We start from the raw sequence: 18166 nt of genomic DNA on the forward strand, positions 1-18166 counted from the left end.
CTGAACCTGTTTCAAAGATTCAAAACCGTCCTTTTAGCTGAAACTCCAGGTAAAGTCTCCCCAAGCCTTTTTACAGCAACACTGCGGACGAATGACTGTGACCGAACATCGCTTCCGAAATGAAAACAATCAATTAGCCATTTGCCGTCAATTCTGCAGTAACATCTTCTGCTCATATGGACAAGGCTGAACCTCCTGTGTAAGGATTTGATAGCATGCAGCCACCTGAATATTACTGAGGTCTGGTACTGATCACAAATGCTACAGGGATTACCTCAGCTCCACCCACTGCTGACCCTAGGCATTAACCACGGTGATCTTAGGCTCATCCGAGGAGGCATGTAGCATCCTGTGCTAATAAAAGAAAGCCATTCAGTGTTCAGTAAAGTATTGTCCATTATAAAAACATAAAATATGAATGAACATGTATGAATAAATTATTAAGTGTCTATTTGTACTGGCTATGAGTGAACAACACAGCGTGACTGTAAGTTGCTCTACATCAATGTGCACCAAAATGCTGTAAATGAAAATGCATGTGAAAGTCCAGAGAAGTCAGGATTTAATGAGGCCATGAGATCATTACAAACAGTCATAACAAATTTAATTAACTCATGGCCCCTCTGGACACTCTTAAGATGTTGTGGATATATTATGAGAATAAACACTACAAGCTGGTTTGTGTTCTGTGTTGACTCAACACAGCGTCTATGCTGTGGCCTGTCCGTTGTGAGCGTTTACACTTGACACTGCAATTACGCTGTCCAAACACTAGGGCTGAATCACAAATATCCTCGACACTATGTAGCACAAAGTGTAGTGGTGTAGTCAATTTGCTGCTGTTCCTAGTGTGGAGAAGTTCATATTTCTGGACTCTCTGGTTCGACTTGATCCACGTTCCTCTGACTGCAGACCAATAACATTCACTGTGGTCCGAGTTACATATCTACGGAGGTGCGCATGAGGCTACGCCGTAGTGTGCAGAATCCACCTGGCAGAGAATCCATGCCAGTACACTCACCACACATCAGCTATTACAGTAAGATAACACTTCACTGATCCTGAAGGAAACGGAGACCATCAGGGAAACCACGCCTCAACCCAAAGATGGTGCCATTTGCTCAGGACGGTCTCCCACCCAAGTACTGGTCAGACCCAAACCTGTTTAGCTTCAGGGGACATGCATATTCTGATGTTCAGATGCTGTGTCGGCAGGCGAGTTGCCGTTCCTGTAACATGTTGTGCTCTATCTTTCTGTATGTACCTGCCATAGTTGATATTCCGAATGTCACCCCGATGGAAATCTCAATCTGTGTTCCCTGTAGACAGACACAAGCAGAAACAGTCAGCACTAAACGGCTGTAAACATCTGCACCACAACAAAAGTAATTTACTCAACCAACATCTCTTTAGACTAGACGTTGGAACATTGCTTTGGAGATCTGACGATACTCAGCTTTACAGTTTTGCATTTGTTGGATCATATTCACATGATTCATCCCAGTGATTCACCCCATTCATCTAAACACTCAATGAACAGCTGTGATTGGACAGGATGCTCAAAACACACAATAAATATGAATGGTCACTGATTAGTTAAATATCGTGCAGCACTAATTTCCCAGTTTACAAAGGCAGATCTCACTGAACCGCCGGAGAGGTTCATACCACTTACTGCAGCGATCATGATGGCGTTGTCCAGAAAGCCGAAGCCAACAAAGGGGATGGCATTGTGAAGAAGAACTGAAATGAAACCACAGCACAGGTCAGTGTACGAAACACGACTTATTTAATTATAATAAAAACCTGCTGGGAAATAAACCAACACTCCCGCATTAATAAATAAAGAAAGAAAGAAAGAAAGAACACAGGAGACAATCTCTCCAAAAATACAGAGCCTGGCTGTTACACCAATAATGACTTCTCCATGAGGCTAATCCTAAGTGAATCATGCGTGACTCATTCATCTGGCAAAATGACACTACACCCGAAGCTGAAGAGCTGGTGGTTGTTCTCATTTAAAATCTATTAAAACATAGTAAGTCTGCTCTGCTGTGGTGGTGTCATCTGCCATTATCTATGGCCAGTTTTAAAGCCACTCTCTACTCATTTTCATAGTTTTCGCTGGTGATGAATGTGTTCTGAATTATCTCTGAGAGAAAGGTGCAGGCGAATATCTTTTGAGAGACATTTAAGAGAATTTTTTCTGCATCCAACATTTTTCTTTTGTTGGATTTTAGTAGGCGGGACTTACATGATGTCAGGAACCAATCAAATTGATGGTGACCCATCCAACATGTGTGAGACAGGTTGGGATGCATTCATTCAACATCAGCACCTTACTGAATGCTAACAAATCCTCAGAGACACTGTTTCAAACTTCAGGTGTAGAGACTACAGGCTGTTACTGCAGCAAGAGGAGGATAACCTCCCTATTAATGCCTTTCATATCCAAAGAAATGTTGAAAATGCTGGTATCCACAAGCTTTTGGTCATGCTGTGTAGATTCCAGCTTCATTAGCCTGTAATAATAAGCCATACTTATTATTACAGACACAGGTGATTGGAGGGAAATGAACACATCTCACCATATCTCAGCTGGCTGGCGTTCGGTGGCAATGCTTCTAGTTTCTCTGGAAGGAAAAGGAGCTAGGTTTAGTGAGTTCCCAACTGTATTTTGATGTCTGATCTAATACAACAGGGAGGAGACTTGGCCCTAGATCAACAATCCAATCTCAAGACATTTGACCCCACCTTTTTACACAAAAGACAAAGCAATATTTCCTCTCAAAGCTCACACAGAGTGAACTTTCATCAGTTAAATACCACACAGCTTATCAACACGACCAAGAACCCTCACAGTACAGAGGCTACTGCTACAGAGTACAGAGAATTGATAAGAGGTTGAGTTATGATCCATTAATAACCATGTTAAATGACTCATTAATAGTCACACGTCTGCGTCTAACAAGTTTAAATAACCCGCTGCTTTAAAGCTAACAGCACATTGTCCAGAAGAGTATTATATTAACCAGCTTTCGACTTTTAGAGTCTGTATCACAACACAGCCGTCATGTTTGGAATCAGAGCCTGGACTGTGTCTCTCTCTCCGGCTCTGGGTGAAGGCTGAAGACTTGTGATGGCACTTGCAGTCCTAACAGCAGTGCTACAACCTCTCAACTCCTCAGAGCCAAAGCCAAACTACTCGGACACACAACTACTCAACCCCAGGACCCTGGAGCTGTGTGATAGAGAGACTACCTGCTGCCGCCCTGCAATGCGCTCTAAGCAAATTCTTATTGAGAATTAAGTTACTCAGACATTTGGATGGGGACGTAAAAAGAAGTTTTAATATCCTACATAAATAAGCCTTAATAAAAAACAAAAACCGAGTGAGCAGCTACAATATTAGTGGTTTATTTGTTTGTAAACAAACATGCAAGTACACACAGGGGGCGATACTGAGTGATTACACTGAACGATAGGTTGATAATGTACCAGTACGCTCTATCAACCACAGCCGTAATCTTTCTTATACTCCGTAACTAGCATGAAATAACGGGCAAACCATACTTATTTAACAGCCAATACCAAATGGTGGGATTTGACTGAAATGTATACAAATATAAGCCTGACACAAACGCTGATAAATTCAGCATGCAGAGCCGGGCTGATTAGGACATTATTAGTTTCCACAGTACGGTAAACGTCACTCCTATTTCATGCCAGAATCCGTTCAGTGTTAATAGTGCCGAGTACATGCTCAGCTACAAGTGACAACTGTGTAGCAAGACTTCACCCATTCTGTACTTTCTGTATTTGTACTCTACTAGACACAGGATTTATATGAATCTGTTCACTTTACACGAATCTACGGGATCCAAAATGTCATTAAATTCAGCGCTGGAAATAGTGGCTTACCGATGTTAAATTTGCACAACAGATGTTTGTTTTTCTTTTAAAACAACTCCGATGCAAATGTGTAATTATGTGTCATCGTACGACAAAGTGTCTTCTGCATTTCCATGCACTGGTACTTGTCTGTGCTGTGGAGTATGTGAGAAAGGTTCTGAAGCCAGAACAGCAGCAGAGTAAGAGGAAGCCTGTAACACAGCCACGCCAGCAGAATCCTTGGCACTTTTCCCAATGATAAATGAGGAACCTTTGCTCACTTCCCCTGGCTCCAGTGTCTGCACTGAATTGTTTCTAATTATCGTTAAATGTTCTATGAAGGTTTAAAGCATAAAATACATTTGAATATTAAGAATTCTGCATTCACAATGCATTATAGTGTATTATATTAGGAATATACCTTATTCTCACACGCTTAGATCTACCAACACTGAGCTTCTTAATGTCCCTCACAGCAGACACTCAACCATGTGTCCACTCTGTCCACTCTGTGAGACACTCCTCCCTCGTTGGTCCACCTTGTAGATGTAAAGTCAGAGACAGTAGCTCATCTGTCGCTGCACAGTGTGTGTCGCTCGTCCTCTAGTCCTTCATCAGTGACACAGGACGCTGTCGGCTGGGTGTTTTTGGTTGTGGACTGTTCTCAGTCCAGACACTGAGGGGTTTAAAAACTCCAGCAGCACTGCTGTGTCTGATCCACTCTACACCAGCACAATACACACTAACACACCACCACCTCCTGCAGTGTAACTGCACCACTGAGAAAGTGCGTTGTTGGGGTCAAATTAATTGACATCTACATGCAATAATTTTAATTAAATGATAAATAAAAGCACTCCCATGTTCAAAAACAAGACCTGGTTACTCGAGCATAACTGAATCACAGAAAGGAAAGGAGTAGCAGAAGTGAGTGGAGGCATTAGACTGGAACAAGGCCCTGACATTCAGCTACATACCCTCAGTCTGAAATCTGTCTCTGCTGATGCCCCGCCTAAACGGGGCACTTTCCCCGCCTTTCCCAGGGCAGGAACAAAAAGAGAAAGATTGTTTGAGAGTAATAGAAAGGGACAGAAGGATACATAGTTAAAGAGGTACAGAGAGCAATGAATGAAAAACAAAAATGTGAGAGGAACCTTGTGATCGAGGCTATGTTACCGCTGTTAACGAGGACAGTATTGAAATGCAGATGTACTCGGCTGTAGCTGGCTGTTGATTCAAATAATCGCATTTGTTGCACTCTCCCAACTGAAACTGGCCAATTATAGGAGATCTCAGTGTCCCACGGCATAGAAAACAGTATTAATATTGAAATCATAAGAAGACCCAGTGGGCTTTTCTGTATATTTCCCCAACATGCCTCATTACACCAGTTAATCATCGGGATGAAATGAGAAGAGTTTCATTAGGCACCCGCCCACAGCTCAGAGCAAGACAGGACAGGGCAGGGGAGGGGGGAAGGGTGGCCAAACTGGATGCATTCACATAAACTCAGCTGTTTTTTCACTGCTGTGTGTGTAAACAGAGGGCACTGAAGTGGCAGCATATGCGCATACAGCAAAGAAGAGCATAATTAGTGAACAGTACTCTGTGTTGCCTCATTTCCGTCAGAGAATAGCCTCCTAAAGGTTGAATGTTGTCTTCACTGTGGAGGTACACACGGACACACATCCTTATCTTTAGTTAGGGAACATAACTGTACCTTACACTACTAGAATCCTGGATTTTAAAACTGTGTTGTCATACGCCACATTTCATCTCCAGGAGTCATATGATGTTGTTTTATTGTACACTGTTCTATAATGAAAGATTAGACATCTTCACCACTCCTTCTGGAGAATGTAATGTACCTTTAGGGAACACAACTGGACACCAATTGTCTCGGTCTGATTTGCTAGTGTTCTCTCTCTCTCTCTCTCTCTAGTTCTCTCTCTCTCTCTCTCTCTCTCTAGTTCTCTCTCTCTCTCTCTCGTTCTCTCTAGTTCTCTCTCTCTCTCTCTCTCGTTCTCTCTAGTTCTCTCTCTAGTTCTCTCTCTCAGTTCTCTCTCTCTAGTTCTCTAGTTCTCTATCTCTCTCTCGTTCTCTATCTCTCTCTCTAGTTCTCTATCTCTCTCTCGTTCTCTCTAGTTCTCCATCTCTCTCTCTCTCGTTCTCTCTCTCTCACTCTCTCTAGTTCTCTCTCTCAGTTCTCTCTCTAGTTCTTTCTTAGTTCTCTCTCTAATTTTCTCTCTCTCTCTCTCTCTCTCTCTAATTCTCTCAGTTCTATCTCTCTAATTCTCTCTCTCAGTTCTCTCTCTCTCTCACTCTCTCTAGTTCTTTCTCTCTCTCTCACTCTCTCTAATTCTCTCTCTCAGTTCTCTCTCTAGCTCTCTCTCTCTCACTCTCTCTAGTTCTTTCTCTCAGTTCTCTCTCTCTAGTTCTTTCTCTCAGTTCTCTCTAATTCTCTCTCTCTCTAGTTCTCTCTCTCAGTTCTCTCTCTCTCTCTCTCTCTCTCTCTGCGTGTGTGCGCGGTTTGTCCGTGGTGGCGTGTGGAGGTTTCTGGCGTTTTTGCCAACTTTTCTGATTCTCTTGATTTTCTACTTTCTATCCTTTATTTCACTTTTCTTTATGAGAGCTTAGTGAGGTGTTTGGTACCGAACTGTTTTTGGCCGGTGGTGTGGAGTTTGTAGCTGGCGTCATGGCCTCTGAGGCCGGCGTGGAGACGCCGTCTCCCCGCCATGGCGTCAGGTGTGTCCCGGAGAGCGAGGCGACGATGGCGGAGGTTGTGTTAGCGGTCGGGGAGCAGGTTGGATATGAGAACATTGACTCGGCTTCTCGAATGAACAAAGCGGTGGTAGTGTTTTTGTTGACTGGGAACTGTGTAAGCAGTCTGATTAAGTCGGGGATCCGGGTGAAGTGAGAGCTGGTGCAGGTCAGCCCTCTGCGTGCACCCGTGACCCGCGTTGTTGTGTCAAACGTTACGCCGTTCATTAAAGACGAGGCGTTATTGAGAGAACTGGCTCGGTTCGGCAAATTCGCCGGTGCCATGAGAAAGATTCCGCTAAGTTTTAAAAATCCACTGATTAAACATGTAATGTCTTTTAGGAGACAGGTTTTCATGGTTTTAAACAACCGAGATCAGACTTTAAACGTGAGTTTTAGAGTTAGACACGAGGAGGGCTCGTACATAGTGTTCGCGAGTACGAAGAGACTCCGCTGTTTTGAGTGTGGAGACATCAGCCATAAACAGTTCGGCTGCCCGCACAGAAAAGAGCAGCAGGGGGGTGATAAGGATGAAAAGAGTGGTTTAATAGAAGGTCAGCAGGTAGAGGACAGAGGTTGGGAGGTGGTAGTTGAGGAGGTAGCTGAAGTGGTAGTAGATGAGGTAGTAGCTGAGGTCTCGGGGCCTGAGAGCAGGCCTGAACCCGTCAGCTCTGCAGGTGGGGAGAGGGTAGATGGGGATAGGACTGATGTCTCAATGAATATAACTTTTAACAGTGGAGAAAGTAATGTTAATGTTAGCAATGCATCTGTGAACACACCCAGTGACCCCACTGACTCGGTCGGGCCTAGTGTCAGCACCCACAGAAAGGCCCGGTATAAGACTGATAAACCCGTGAAGGACGATGGACAGTCAGTTTTGGAGAAGGATGACGTTATTGTGGGTCGTGTGCGTGATGAGTGTCTCGGTGACTCGGGGGACGTTGTGCTGGACTCTGAGGAGGACAACGTGGTGTCAGACTGTTCAGGGCTGTCTGAACTACCTGCCAGTTTGTCCTGTAGGCCGAGCTTTTCGACCCAGGCCGGTCCGTTTGAGGCCTCGTCTGAATTAACTGAGCCCCCAGTGGATGTGTATTCTCTCACAAAGATAAACCGGTTTTTGACTGTCACAAAAGGTAAAAGGAATGTGAGCTTAAAAAACTACTTCTCGGACACTGAAAAGTTTATTAGATCTGTGCAGTACGCCTCTAAACATGAGAACTACATGTCACTGTCCCCTAAGAGACGGTTCAGACTGAGGAAGTGGCTGACGACCGCACGGAAAAGTCTGTCTATTCCTGATGGGTAGGTCTCTATGGCACATCTGTGTCTCTGATGCCTACTGCTTAGAGTGATGAGCTTCTTCCCTGTGAATACTGCGGAGACTATTGAAGACGAATGGATTACTGGCAATGGAGAGTGTGAACAGCGTACACAGCATGGTGGAGTTTACAGACTGTTCGTGTTGTTGGAGCACTGCTGGACTCAGGAGGTAGGTGCTGTTCGGATTAACAGCCCCTAAGGAAACGGTAGCCTCATGGTGGTACACCAGACATGGGCTACAGCCGCCAGGGAGAGTACTGTCCGGGAAGTGGAGACAGGCCTGCGCTGTTGTTCTCAGCCGGAGCCTGTCCATTGCCTCCTTATTGACTGCTCGCGGCTCACATTTGACTGTCCCCTTTGGATTTTTAACATGGACTATGACAGCCTCGTCTGAGGAATCTCCACTGGACTCACATTTGTTGGAGAAACAGAGTGGGGATTCAGGCTCTTTGAGCTGGATGAGAGACTGGAGTGTTTTGAATCCGAAGGACAATATATGTTTTTGTTCAGTTTGTTGAACATGTGGTGTGCTGATTGGACACTGTGATGGTTTGGTGATGGTGTGTGTGTGTGTGTGTGTGTGTGTGTGTGTGTGTTTAATGTTTATTATGTGGACTGAGGGTTTGTTACATTGAAATCCTTTTGTTATTTGTTGAATAAAGTGACATGAAGTGTCTCTCTGTTCTCTCTCTCTCTAGTTCTCTATCTCTCACTCTCTCTAGTTCTCTCTCTCTCTAGTTCTCTATCTCTCTAGTTCTCTATCTCTCTCTAGTTCTCTCTCTCACTCTCTAGTTCTCTATCTCTCACTCTCTCTAGTTCTCTCTCTCTCTAGTTCTCTATCTCTCTAGTTCTCTATCTCTCTCTAGTTCTCTCTCTCACTCTCTAGTTCTCTATCTCTCACTCTCTCTAGTTCTCTCTCTCTCTAGTTCTCTATCTCTCTAGTTCTCTATCTCTCTCTAGTTCTCTCTCTCACTCTCTCTCTAGTTCTCTCTCTCACTCTCTCTAGTTCTCTCTCTCACTCTCTCTAGTTCTCTATCTCTCTCTCTCTCTAGTTCTCTATCTCTCTCTCTCTCTAGTTCTCTCTCTCACTCTCTCTAGTTCTCTCTCACTCTCTCTAGTTCTCTATCTCTCACTCTCTCTAGTTCTCTCTCTCTCTCTAGTTCTCTATCTCTCACTCTCTCTAGTTCTCTCTCTCTCTCTAGTTCTCTATCTCTCACTCTCTCTAGTTCTCTATCTCTCTCTAGTTCTCTCTCTCACTCTCTCTCTAGTTCTCTCTCTCACTCTCTCTAGTTCTCTATCTCTCTCTCTCTCTAGTTCTCTATCTCTCTCTCTCTCTAGTTCTCTATCTCTCACTCTCTCTAGTTCTCTCTCTCACTCTCTCTAGTTCTCTCTCACTCTCTCTAGTTCTCTCTCACTCTCTCTAGTTCTCTATCTCTCTCTAGTTCTCTCTCTCACTCTCTCTCTAGTTCTCTCTCTCACTCTCTCTAGTTCTCTATCTCTCTCTCTCTCTAGTTCTCTATCTCTCTCTCTCTCTAGTTCTCTATCTCTCACTCTCTCTAGTTCTCTCTCTCTCTCTAGTTCTCTATCTCTCTCTCTCTCTAGTTCTCTATCTCTCTCTCTCTCTAGTTCTCTATCTCTCTCTCTCTAGTTCTCTATCTCTCTCTCTCTCTAGTTCTCTATCTCTCACTCTCTCTAGTTCTCTCTCTCACTCTCTCTCTAGTTCTCTCTCTCACTCTCTCTAGTTCTCTATCTCTCTCTCTCTCTAGTTCTCTATCTCTCTCTCTCTCTAGTTCTCTATCTCTCTCTCTCTCTCTAGTTCTCTATCTCTCACTCTCTCTAGTTCTCTCTCTCACTCTCTCTAGTTCTCTATCTCTCTCTAGTTCTCTATCTCTCTCTCTCTCTAGTTCTCTATCTCTTTCTAGTTCTCTATCTCTCACTCTCTCTAGTTCTCTATCTCTCACTCTCTCTAGTTCTCTCTCTCACTCTCTCTAGTTCTCTCTCACTCTCTCTAGTTCTCTATCTCTCTCTCTCTCTAGTTCTCTATCTAGTTCTCTCTCTCTTTCTAGTTCTCTATCTCTCACTCTCTCTAGTTCTCTATCTCTCTCTAGTTCTCTCTCTCACTCTCTCTCTAGTTCTCTATCTCTCACTCTCTCTAGTTCTCTATCTCTCTCTCTAGTTCTCTATCTCTCTCTAGTTCTCTATCTCTCTCTCTCTCTCTAGTTCTCTCTCTCTCTCTAGTTCTCTATCTCTCACTCTCTCTAGTTCTCTATCTCTCTCTAGTTCTCTCTCACTCTCTCTCTAGTTCTCTATCTCTCACTCTCTCTAGTTCTCTCTCTCACTCTCTCTAGTTCTCTCTCACTCTCTCTAGTTCTCTATCTCTCTCTCTCTCTAGTTCTCTCTCTCACTCTCTCTAGTTCTCTCTCTCACTCTCTCTAGTTCTCTCTCACTCTCTCTAGTTCTCTATCTCTCTCTCTCTCTAGTTCTCTATCTCTCTCTCTCTCTAGTTCTCTCTCTCTTTCTAGTTCTCTATCTCTCACTCTCTCTAGTTCTCTATCTCTCTCTAGTTCTCTCTCTCACTCTCTCTCTAGTTCTCTCTCTCTCTAGTTCTCTATCTCTCACTCTCTCTCACTCTCTCTAGTTCTCTATCTCTCTCTCTCTCTAGTTCTCTATCTCTCTCTCTCTAGTTCTCTATCTCTCTCTCTCTAGTTCTCTATCTCTCTCTCTCTCTAGTTCTCTATCTCTCTCTCTCTCTAGTTCTCTATCTCTCTCTCTCTCTAGTTCTTTATCTCTCTCTCTCTCTAGTTCTCTATCTCTCTCTCTCTCTAGATTTCTATCTCTCTCGCTCTAGTTCTCTCTCTCTCTCGCTCTAGTTCTCTCTCTCTCACTCTAGTTCTCTCTCTCTCTCGCTCTAGTTCTCTCTCTCTCTCTCACTCTCTAGTTCTCTCTCTCTCTCTCTCTCAGTTCTCTCTAATTCTCTATCTCTCTCTCTCTAATTCTCTCTCTCAGTTCTCTCTCTCTAGTTCTCTAGTTCTCTATCTCTCTCATTTCTCTCTCTCTCTAGTTCTCTATCTCTCTCTCAGTTCTCTCTCTCTCTCTAGTTCTCTATCTCTCTCTCAGTTCTCTCTCTCTAGTTCTCTCTCTCTCTCTAGTTCTCTCTCAGTTCTCTATCTCTCTCAGTTCTCTCTCTAGTTCTCTCTCTCTCTCTAGTTCTTTCTCTCAGTTCTCTCTCTCTCTAGTTCTTTCTCTCAGTTCTCTCTCTCTCTAGTTCTTTCTTTCAGTTCTCTCTCTCTAATTCTCTTTCTCTCTCTAGTTCTTTCTCTCAGCTCTCTCTCTCTGTTCTCTCTCTCTCTCAGTTCTCTCTCTCTCTAGTTCTTTCTCTCTCTAGTTCTTTCTCTCTCTGTTCTCCCTCTCTCTCTAGTTCTCTATCTCTCTCAGTTCTCTCTCTCTCAGCTCTCTCTCTCTCTCTGTTCTCTCTCTCTCTAGTTCTTTCTCTCAGCTCTCTCTCTCTCTAGTTCTCTCTCTCTTAGTTCTCTCTCTAGTTCTCTCTCTTAGTTCTCTATCTCTCTCTCAGTTATCTCTCTCTCTCTAGTTCTCTATCTCTCTCTCAGTTCTCTCTCTAGTTCTCTATCTCTCTCTCAGTTCTCTCTCTCTCTCTCAGTTCTCTCTCTAGTTCTCTATCTCTCTCTCAGTTCTCTCTCTCTAGATCTCTCTCTCTAGTTCTCTCTCTCTCTCTAGTTCTCTCTCTCTCTCAGTTCTCTCTCTCTCCCAGTTCTCTCTAGTTCTCTATCTCTCTCTCAGTTCTCTCTCTAGTTCTCTATCTCTCTCTCAGTTCTCTCTCTCTAGATCTCTCTCTCTAGTTCTCTCTCTCTCTCTAGTTCTCTCTAGTTCTCTCTCTCTCTCTCAGTTATCTCTCTCTCTCTAGTTCTCTATCTCTCTCTCAGTTCTCTCTCTAGTTCTCTATCTCTCTCTCAGTTCTCTCTCTCTAGATCTCTCTCTCTAGTTCTCTCTCTCTCTCTCTAGTTCTCTCTCTCTCTCTCTCTCATGACAGAAGCATCTGGTGTGTATTTAGACAGCGGTGTTACGACCTGGCCTAGGCTCATAACAGCGGAGAAAACTCCAAATGTTGAAAACACAACTGAAATGAGGACACTCTATTCCTGCTCCACAGGTGGGTAACATGGACCTATTTTTGCTGTTTCGAATCACTTAAGGTGGAACCGTCTCCAAACTCGTGAGACGGCTATCTGCATTACTGAAAGTACACAACTAAACAACTCGACTTACAAATGAGTTTCTGTGGTAATTCAAACAGTGAATAAAAACTTACAGAAAAGTTCAACTTCAGCCACAAACAAACAACAGAGCTTCTGAATGTAAAAAAAACAGAGAACGACATTTCCCTACCTTCGTAGACCCTCCCTTTGATATTCGTCTTCAAATGTTACAAAAAACAGTATAAACTTCACCTGGAAATTCTGTCGCTAGATGCATTATGTTTTTTTTTAGGAACTATCATTTGGTTTAAGATGTGATTAAGTACCTAAAGTCGAGATGCACGTACGCCATTTCATGACCGACTACACCCTCACTACACCTTGTTTTGCATTAACAGCTGAATTGTGTGGAACTGTAATAATAAAAACACATATCTTACTTACAATTGGAAAATGTGTTTTCAACCATTAAATAAAACAGGTTCGACTGTATCCACAGATAACGGGACGCCGTACCGAAGTACAGTGATAAGTGACGATATGCAAATTAATGAGCCAGTGTTCATGCCCCTGATGATTCATTTCTCCTGTGTGGTTCCTACTGGGGTGAAAGCTACACTTTTTCTTACTGCTTTGGACTTTGGAATGGCAAACTGTCATTACCTGAGTTAACTGTACCTTGTTTTTCATCAAGTCTTTTCTTCAATCAAAAATAGATGTGTTTAACTATTTGAAATCATTTATGGTTGCGATTACCTTGAGCAATAGCCATGGACTCGAAGTTCTGCAGCTCTTTGAGTAAGCAGCTCCGCTCCGTGGGGTGCAGACTGTAGATAAAGTCCTTGGCGCCTTGGGGAGAGTTCAGCAGCTCTAGTTTCTCTTTATGTTTGTGGGTTCCAAGGGAACATTTTTGCAGGTGGAACCGTCCCCTCAGACCAAGCACACAAGGCTGCAGAACTCTGGGTAAACACAACCTCAACATTGTGGTCGGAAGGAAATTGGGCAGAACCTTGACAGAACCTGAAAATAAAATTAAAAAAAAGAAACCAGGATATATTTATTTATATATATATATATTAGTCAAATTAATAGTTAGACACCTTAACGTTTACATTTACAGCATTTAACAGACCCTCTTGTCCAGAGCGACTCACAGTAGTGCTTAGCGTTCAGACAGAGTGTGTATCCTAGCTAGTACAAATAGGTTGGTGTCCAAACTCCCTCTGAGCTCAGACGCCTGTCAGAACAAGGGCCAGTGCTGACACCTGGAAAGAACAAAACGTAGTAAGTGCAATACACAATAGTCAACTAGTCACTGCTCAGACCTAGAAGGAAAGGAGTTAAGCGCAGTATAAGAGTAGTATAAGTGCAAAAACATGTTCCAGTGAGCACTTAGATTGGTGCGTCACAAAGAGATGGGTCTTCAGTCTGTGTTTGAAGACCATAAGAGAGTCTGCTGTACAGACGGCCAATGGAAGTTTGTTCCACCATCTGGGCGCCAGGACTGAGAACGCTAGTCCTCCATGTGACTTTAGAGACGGCAGGTCAAGTCTACTGATTATGAAATAGCTAATCCTCATTACGCGTTGCTATGTAATCATTATGACATTTTTACTCACAGTCATGTGAAACGTCATCGTTATTACAATTTTCTCAATATGACAAGCTGCTTTTACTGTTGGTACTTACATAACTATAAAGTATGACAGATATTTTCCAAAGAAAGAGGTAGGGCTGGGCAAATAATCAAAAACGAATTGACGTTCAGAACTTCTAATCAACATCATTTAGTCTATAATCAATTATACTGATTATTATTATACTGTTATGTCCCCACTGTGTACTGTCCATTTTAAAACCACGGTACCAAGCTGTAGTCACGTGACTCTGCCCCCTATCTGCCACATGGAAGCATCCTAAACACGGAGGCCGACCGAACGACTCGAGCAGCTCGTACCAAAGACAAACACAGCGTCTGTGGTTTGGACGTGTTTTGCTTTGAGACGACGCTGAACAAAAATAAATCAAATGTAAACGCTGAGAAAAAACAGTTTCAGCGACCAAAGCACAATCACACGCCAAATATAAACAGTGCTCAAAAAAACAAGAGAGGAACAAGCTCCCAGCGACATTAGAAAACAAATCCCACCTTTAATAATGGAGCAAAATAATTTAAACAAATATAATCAACAAAAACAAAATAATCGTTCATTAACTGTGATATTGATTTGTGCTCATATCACCCAGCACTAGAAAGAGGATATTTCTGAGAGATGCACAGCTGATGAAGGGGCCTCTGTCTGAATCACCCTGTGTCATTGGAAACTTGGAGCGCTAGTCTACAATTTTATAGAGCTTTGAGTGTCTGGTTATACTTGTTATTATATACTTAAGAATTTAATCTTTCATTTCTCTCACATATTGGGCTTAAACCGAAAATCCAGTGTGGTGTGGTTTGCGCTCTGAAGACATCATGAGTGAAATAATCAGTCAGCGTCATAACTTAGCACTTCCACTTTGAAATTGCAGTGTTAAAAAATTTCAAATGTGCAGATTCACACGGTCAGGGTTTCTGACATCATAAACCCAAGTAACCAACTACATCAACATGCAGAGCCAGGATTTTGAGCTGCAGGTGAGTGTCGCAGGGGTCGGTGGACTAACTGCATATTACAATACCCACACAAACTGAATAAAGGTTATCTAAGCCAATGTTTTCTTGGACATAGTTGTAATTCTGATGACCAGAGATGAGTTCTTAAGGGTTTAATGGATGACCAGGGAGGGTCTTTTGAGTGATAATTATGAGAAATCTTCTTAATGGATCTATTTATATTGTCAAATGGCAAGAATGGTTGGGTTTTTTTTTGTTGATCAGGGACATCCACAGGTAAGTACTTGTGTATAGGGACGTATCATTTGCAATAACATTAATATAATTTTCTAAAATTATAAAAAGCCCATATCGTGAAAAAAGCAATGTTCTGATTTATTTACATAATGACGTCATGCAGTTACAAGTAAAATGACAGAAGTTCATAACATGAGTCACTGAGGTACAGCAACACTGTGACAGAAAGTGGTTCTGTGGTGGAAGAGTTTGTTCCAAAAATAGGAGCGACCCTAATCATGTGGAGGTGGTTCAGTTACAGAATATCTGATCTACAGTAACAGAATATCTGATCTACAGTAACAGAATATCTGATCGACAATAACAAAATATCTGACCGACAATAACAAAATATCTGACAGACAATAACAAAATATCTGATCTACAGTAACAGAATATCTGATCTACAATAACAGAATATCTGACCGACAATAACAAAAATCTGACCGACAATAACAAAATATCTGATCTACAGTAACAGAATATCTGACCGACAATAACAAAATATCTGATCTACAGTAACAGAATATCTGATCTACAATAACAGAATATCTGATCTACAGTAACAGAATATCTGATCTACAGTAACAGAACATCTCATCTACAATAACAGAATATCTGATCTACAATAACAGAATATCTGATCTACAGTAACAGAATATCTCATCTACAGTAACAGAATATCTGATCGACAGTAACAGAATATCTGACCGACAATAACAAAATATCTGACCGACAATAACAAAATATCTGATCTACAGTAACAGAATATCTGATCTACAATAATAGAATATCTGATCTACAGTACCAGAATATCTCATCTACAGTACCAGAATATCTGATCTACAGTAACAGAGTATCTGATCTACAGTAACAGAATATCTGATTTACAGTAACAGAATATCTGATCTACAATAACAGAATATCTGATCTACAATAACAGAATATCTCATCTACAGTAACAGAATATCTGATCTACAATAACAGAATATCTGATCTACAGTAACAGAATATCTGATTTTCCAATAACAAAATATCTGACCGACAATAACAGAATATCTGATTTTCCAATAACAAAATATCTGATCTACAATAACAGAATATCTGATCTACAATAAACACAGTAATATGTAAGATATGAAAGAGGCCTGTAACGACAAAAGACTGTAACAAGTGATCAGTTTCACCACCTCAAACAGAAGCACCCATTTGAGTTTGAGGAAAAAAATAAATAAAATAAAAAAAGCCTCAAGGAGTTCAGCAGCCAGTGAGGTCTATCCCATGCCGACAGAACACATTGTTTCAGCAGAGCAACTACTCTGTATTATTTTGTTACTTACTGTGATGTGTTAAAGTGTATTGTTGGTATAATTATAAACATTTGCTGATTATGTGCATGCACAACATTTTCTGTTCTTTTTTCTACCACAGATTGGGCACAAGGTGGGAATACACCCTGGAGGGGGCGCCAGTCCTTCACAGTGCATCACACACATATTCATTCACACCTTTTGAGTCGCCAATCCACCTACCAACCTGTGTTTTTGGACTCTGGGAGGAAACCGGAGCACCCGGAGGAAACCCACGCAGACACAGGGAGAACACACCACACTCCTCACAGACAGTCACCCGGAGGAAACCCACGCAGACACAGGGAGAACACACCACACTCCTCACAGACAGTCACCCGGAGGAAACCCACGCAGACACAGAGAGAACACACCACACTCCTCACAGACAGTCAACCGGAGGAAACCCACGCAGACACAGAGAGAACACACCACACTCCTCACAGACAGTCACCCGGAGGAAACCCATGCAGACACAGGGAGAACACACCACACTCCTCACAGACAGTCACCCGGAGGAAACCCACACAGACACAGGGAGAACACACCACACTCCTCACAGACAGTCACCCGGAGGAAACCCACGCACAGACAGAGAGAACGCACCACACTCCTCACAGACAGTCACCCAGAGCGGGAATCGAACCCACAACCTACAGGCCCCTGGAGCTGTGTGACTGCCTGCTGCACGACCGTGCCGCCCAAATTAGCAAATGTTGATATTGGTATACTAAAATGCCTCTTTAACATTTATTTTGTTCCAATCATATGTTCTTCCTATCAGTATAATATTTTCAGTGTTTTGCCATATCACCAATAACATTGTTATTGCAAGAACACCCTGAAATATCGAGGTATTATTTTAGGGCCATATCGCCCACCCCTGTAATGCAGTGATCTCTTTATTACGTCATAAGGTAAATGTGTCTAGCCCCAACAAATAAGAAAGCAGTGCGCTTAATAAGGACTACACAGTGTAGTGTTTAAGCAAAGAGTGTTTACCTGGAGGTTGGTCAGTCCTTCATTTCTTACTGCCGTTCCCAAAGCCACAGCCAGAGTCAGTCTTCTGCGTTCAGATTTCGACACGGGGGATCTTGTAAAGTGCAGACCATTACGTAAACGAAAACACCAAACTAAAAGTGAAGTTCACAACTGCGAGAGAGCCTTACAATAACTGTAAGTGTGGTGCAAGGTTGTGACATGGACATGTGCCCCTTCACTTCAGTTCAGTTCACTCCCTAAAGCCAGCCCTCAGCCAGGATGACTCAAGAGGAAACCATTCTGTGCCATTACTGTTACTATCCTTCATATATTCGCCTGTCTTTTACACGGGCCCAGCTCTTCCCGCCCAGGTCCAACAACCTGCATTACACCAGTGCCGTTTCCATAGCAACAAACACGACAAAAACACAGCCGAAACAATTCGTTTTCTTTCTGTTGTTCTCAGACTTTTAGACTCCTGACGTCGACGTGTCGTCACGGCCCGCTCACAAAGCATTGTGGGACATGTAGTCCTCTTTCCGTTAACCGCCCACCCCGCTGAACTACATCACCCATGTACCGACTTTGAAACAGAAAAACGCTCAAATTCAGCAACGACAGTAGCGTATGTCTGTTCGTATTTGTTGTAAAGTGCTCCACAACAATATCGCACAGCTAAAGAGGTTTAAACAGTAGCTGGTTACGGTGCGATAACTCACTCTGTGATTCAGTACCAACAGCCTTCTCTCAACTCGAGCTGT

General features: G+C 42.7%; 1 protein-coding gene across 1 annotated transcript in view; it reads right to left on the reverse strand.

Moving 5' to 3' along the window:
- The window catches only part of tmem65 (transmembrane protein 65), a 24383-nt gene extending 6503 nt beyond the window's left edge, over positions 1 to 17880 (reverse strand). The window contains exons 1-6 of the mRNA XM_066669246.1: positions 17427 to 17880; positions 13340 to 13450; positions 12942 to 13205; positions 2589 to 2633; positions 1676 to 1743; positions 1265 to 1319 (exon numbers count right to left, since the gene is read on the reverse strand). Of these exons, the coding sequence (XP_066525343.1) occupies positions 1265 to 1319; positions 1676 to 1743; positions 2589 to 2633; positions 12942 to 13167 (394 nt within the window). The 5' untranslated portion in view covers positions 13168 to 13205; positions 13340 to 13450; positions 17427 to 17880. The remainder of the gene's footprint in view (positions 1 to 1264; positions 1320 to 1675; positions 1744 to 2588; positions 2634 to 12941; positions 13206 to 13339; positions 13451 to 17426) is intronic.
- Positions 17881 to 18166: the final 286 nt, after the last annotated feature.

Source organism: Hoplias malabaricus, chromosome 4, assembly GCF_029633855.1.
Source record: "Hoplias malabaricus isolate fHopMal1 chromosome 4, fHopMal1.hap1, whole genome shotgun sequence".
Lineage (NCBI taxonomy): Eukaryota > Metazoa > Chordata > Actinopteri > Characiformes > Erythrinidae > Hoplias > Hoplias malabaricus.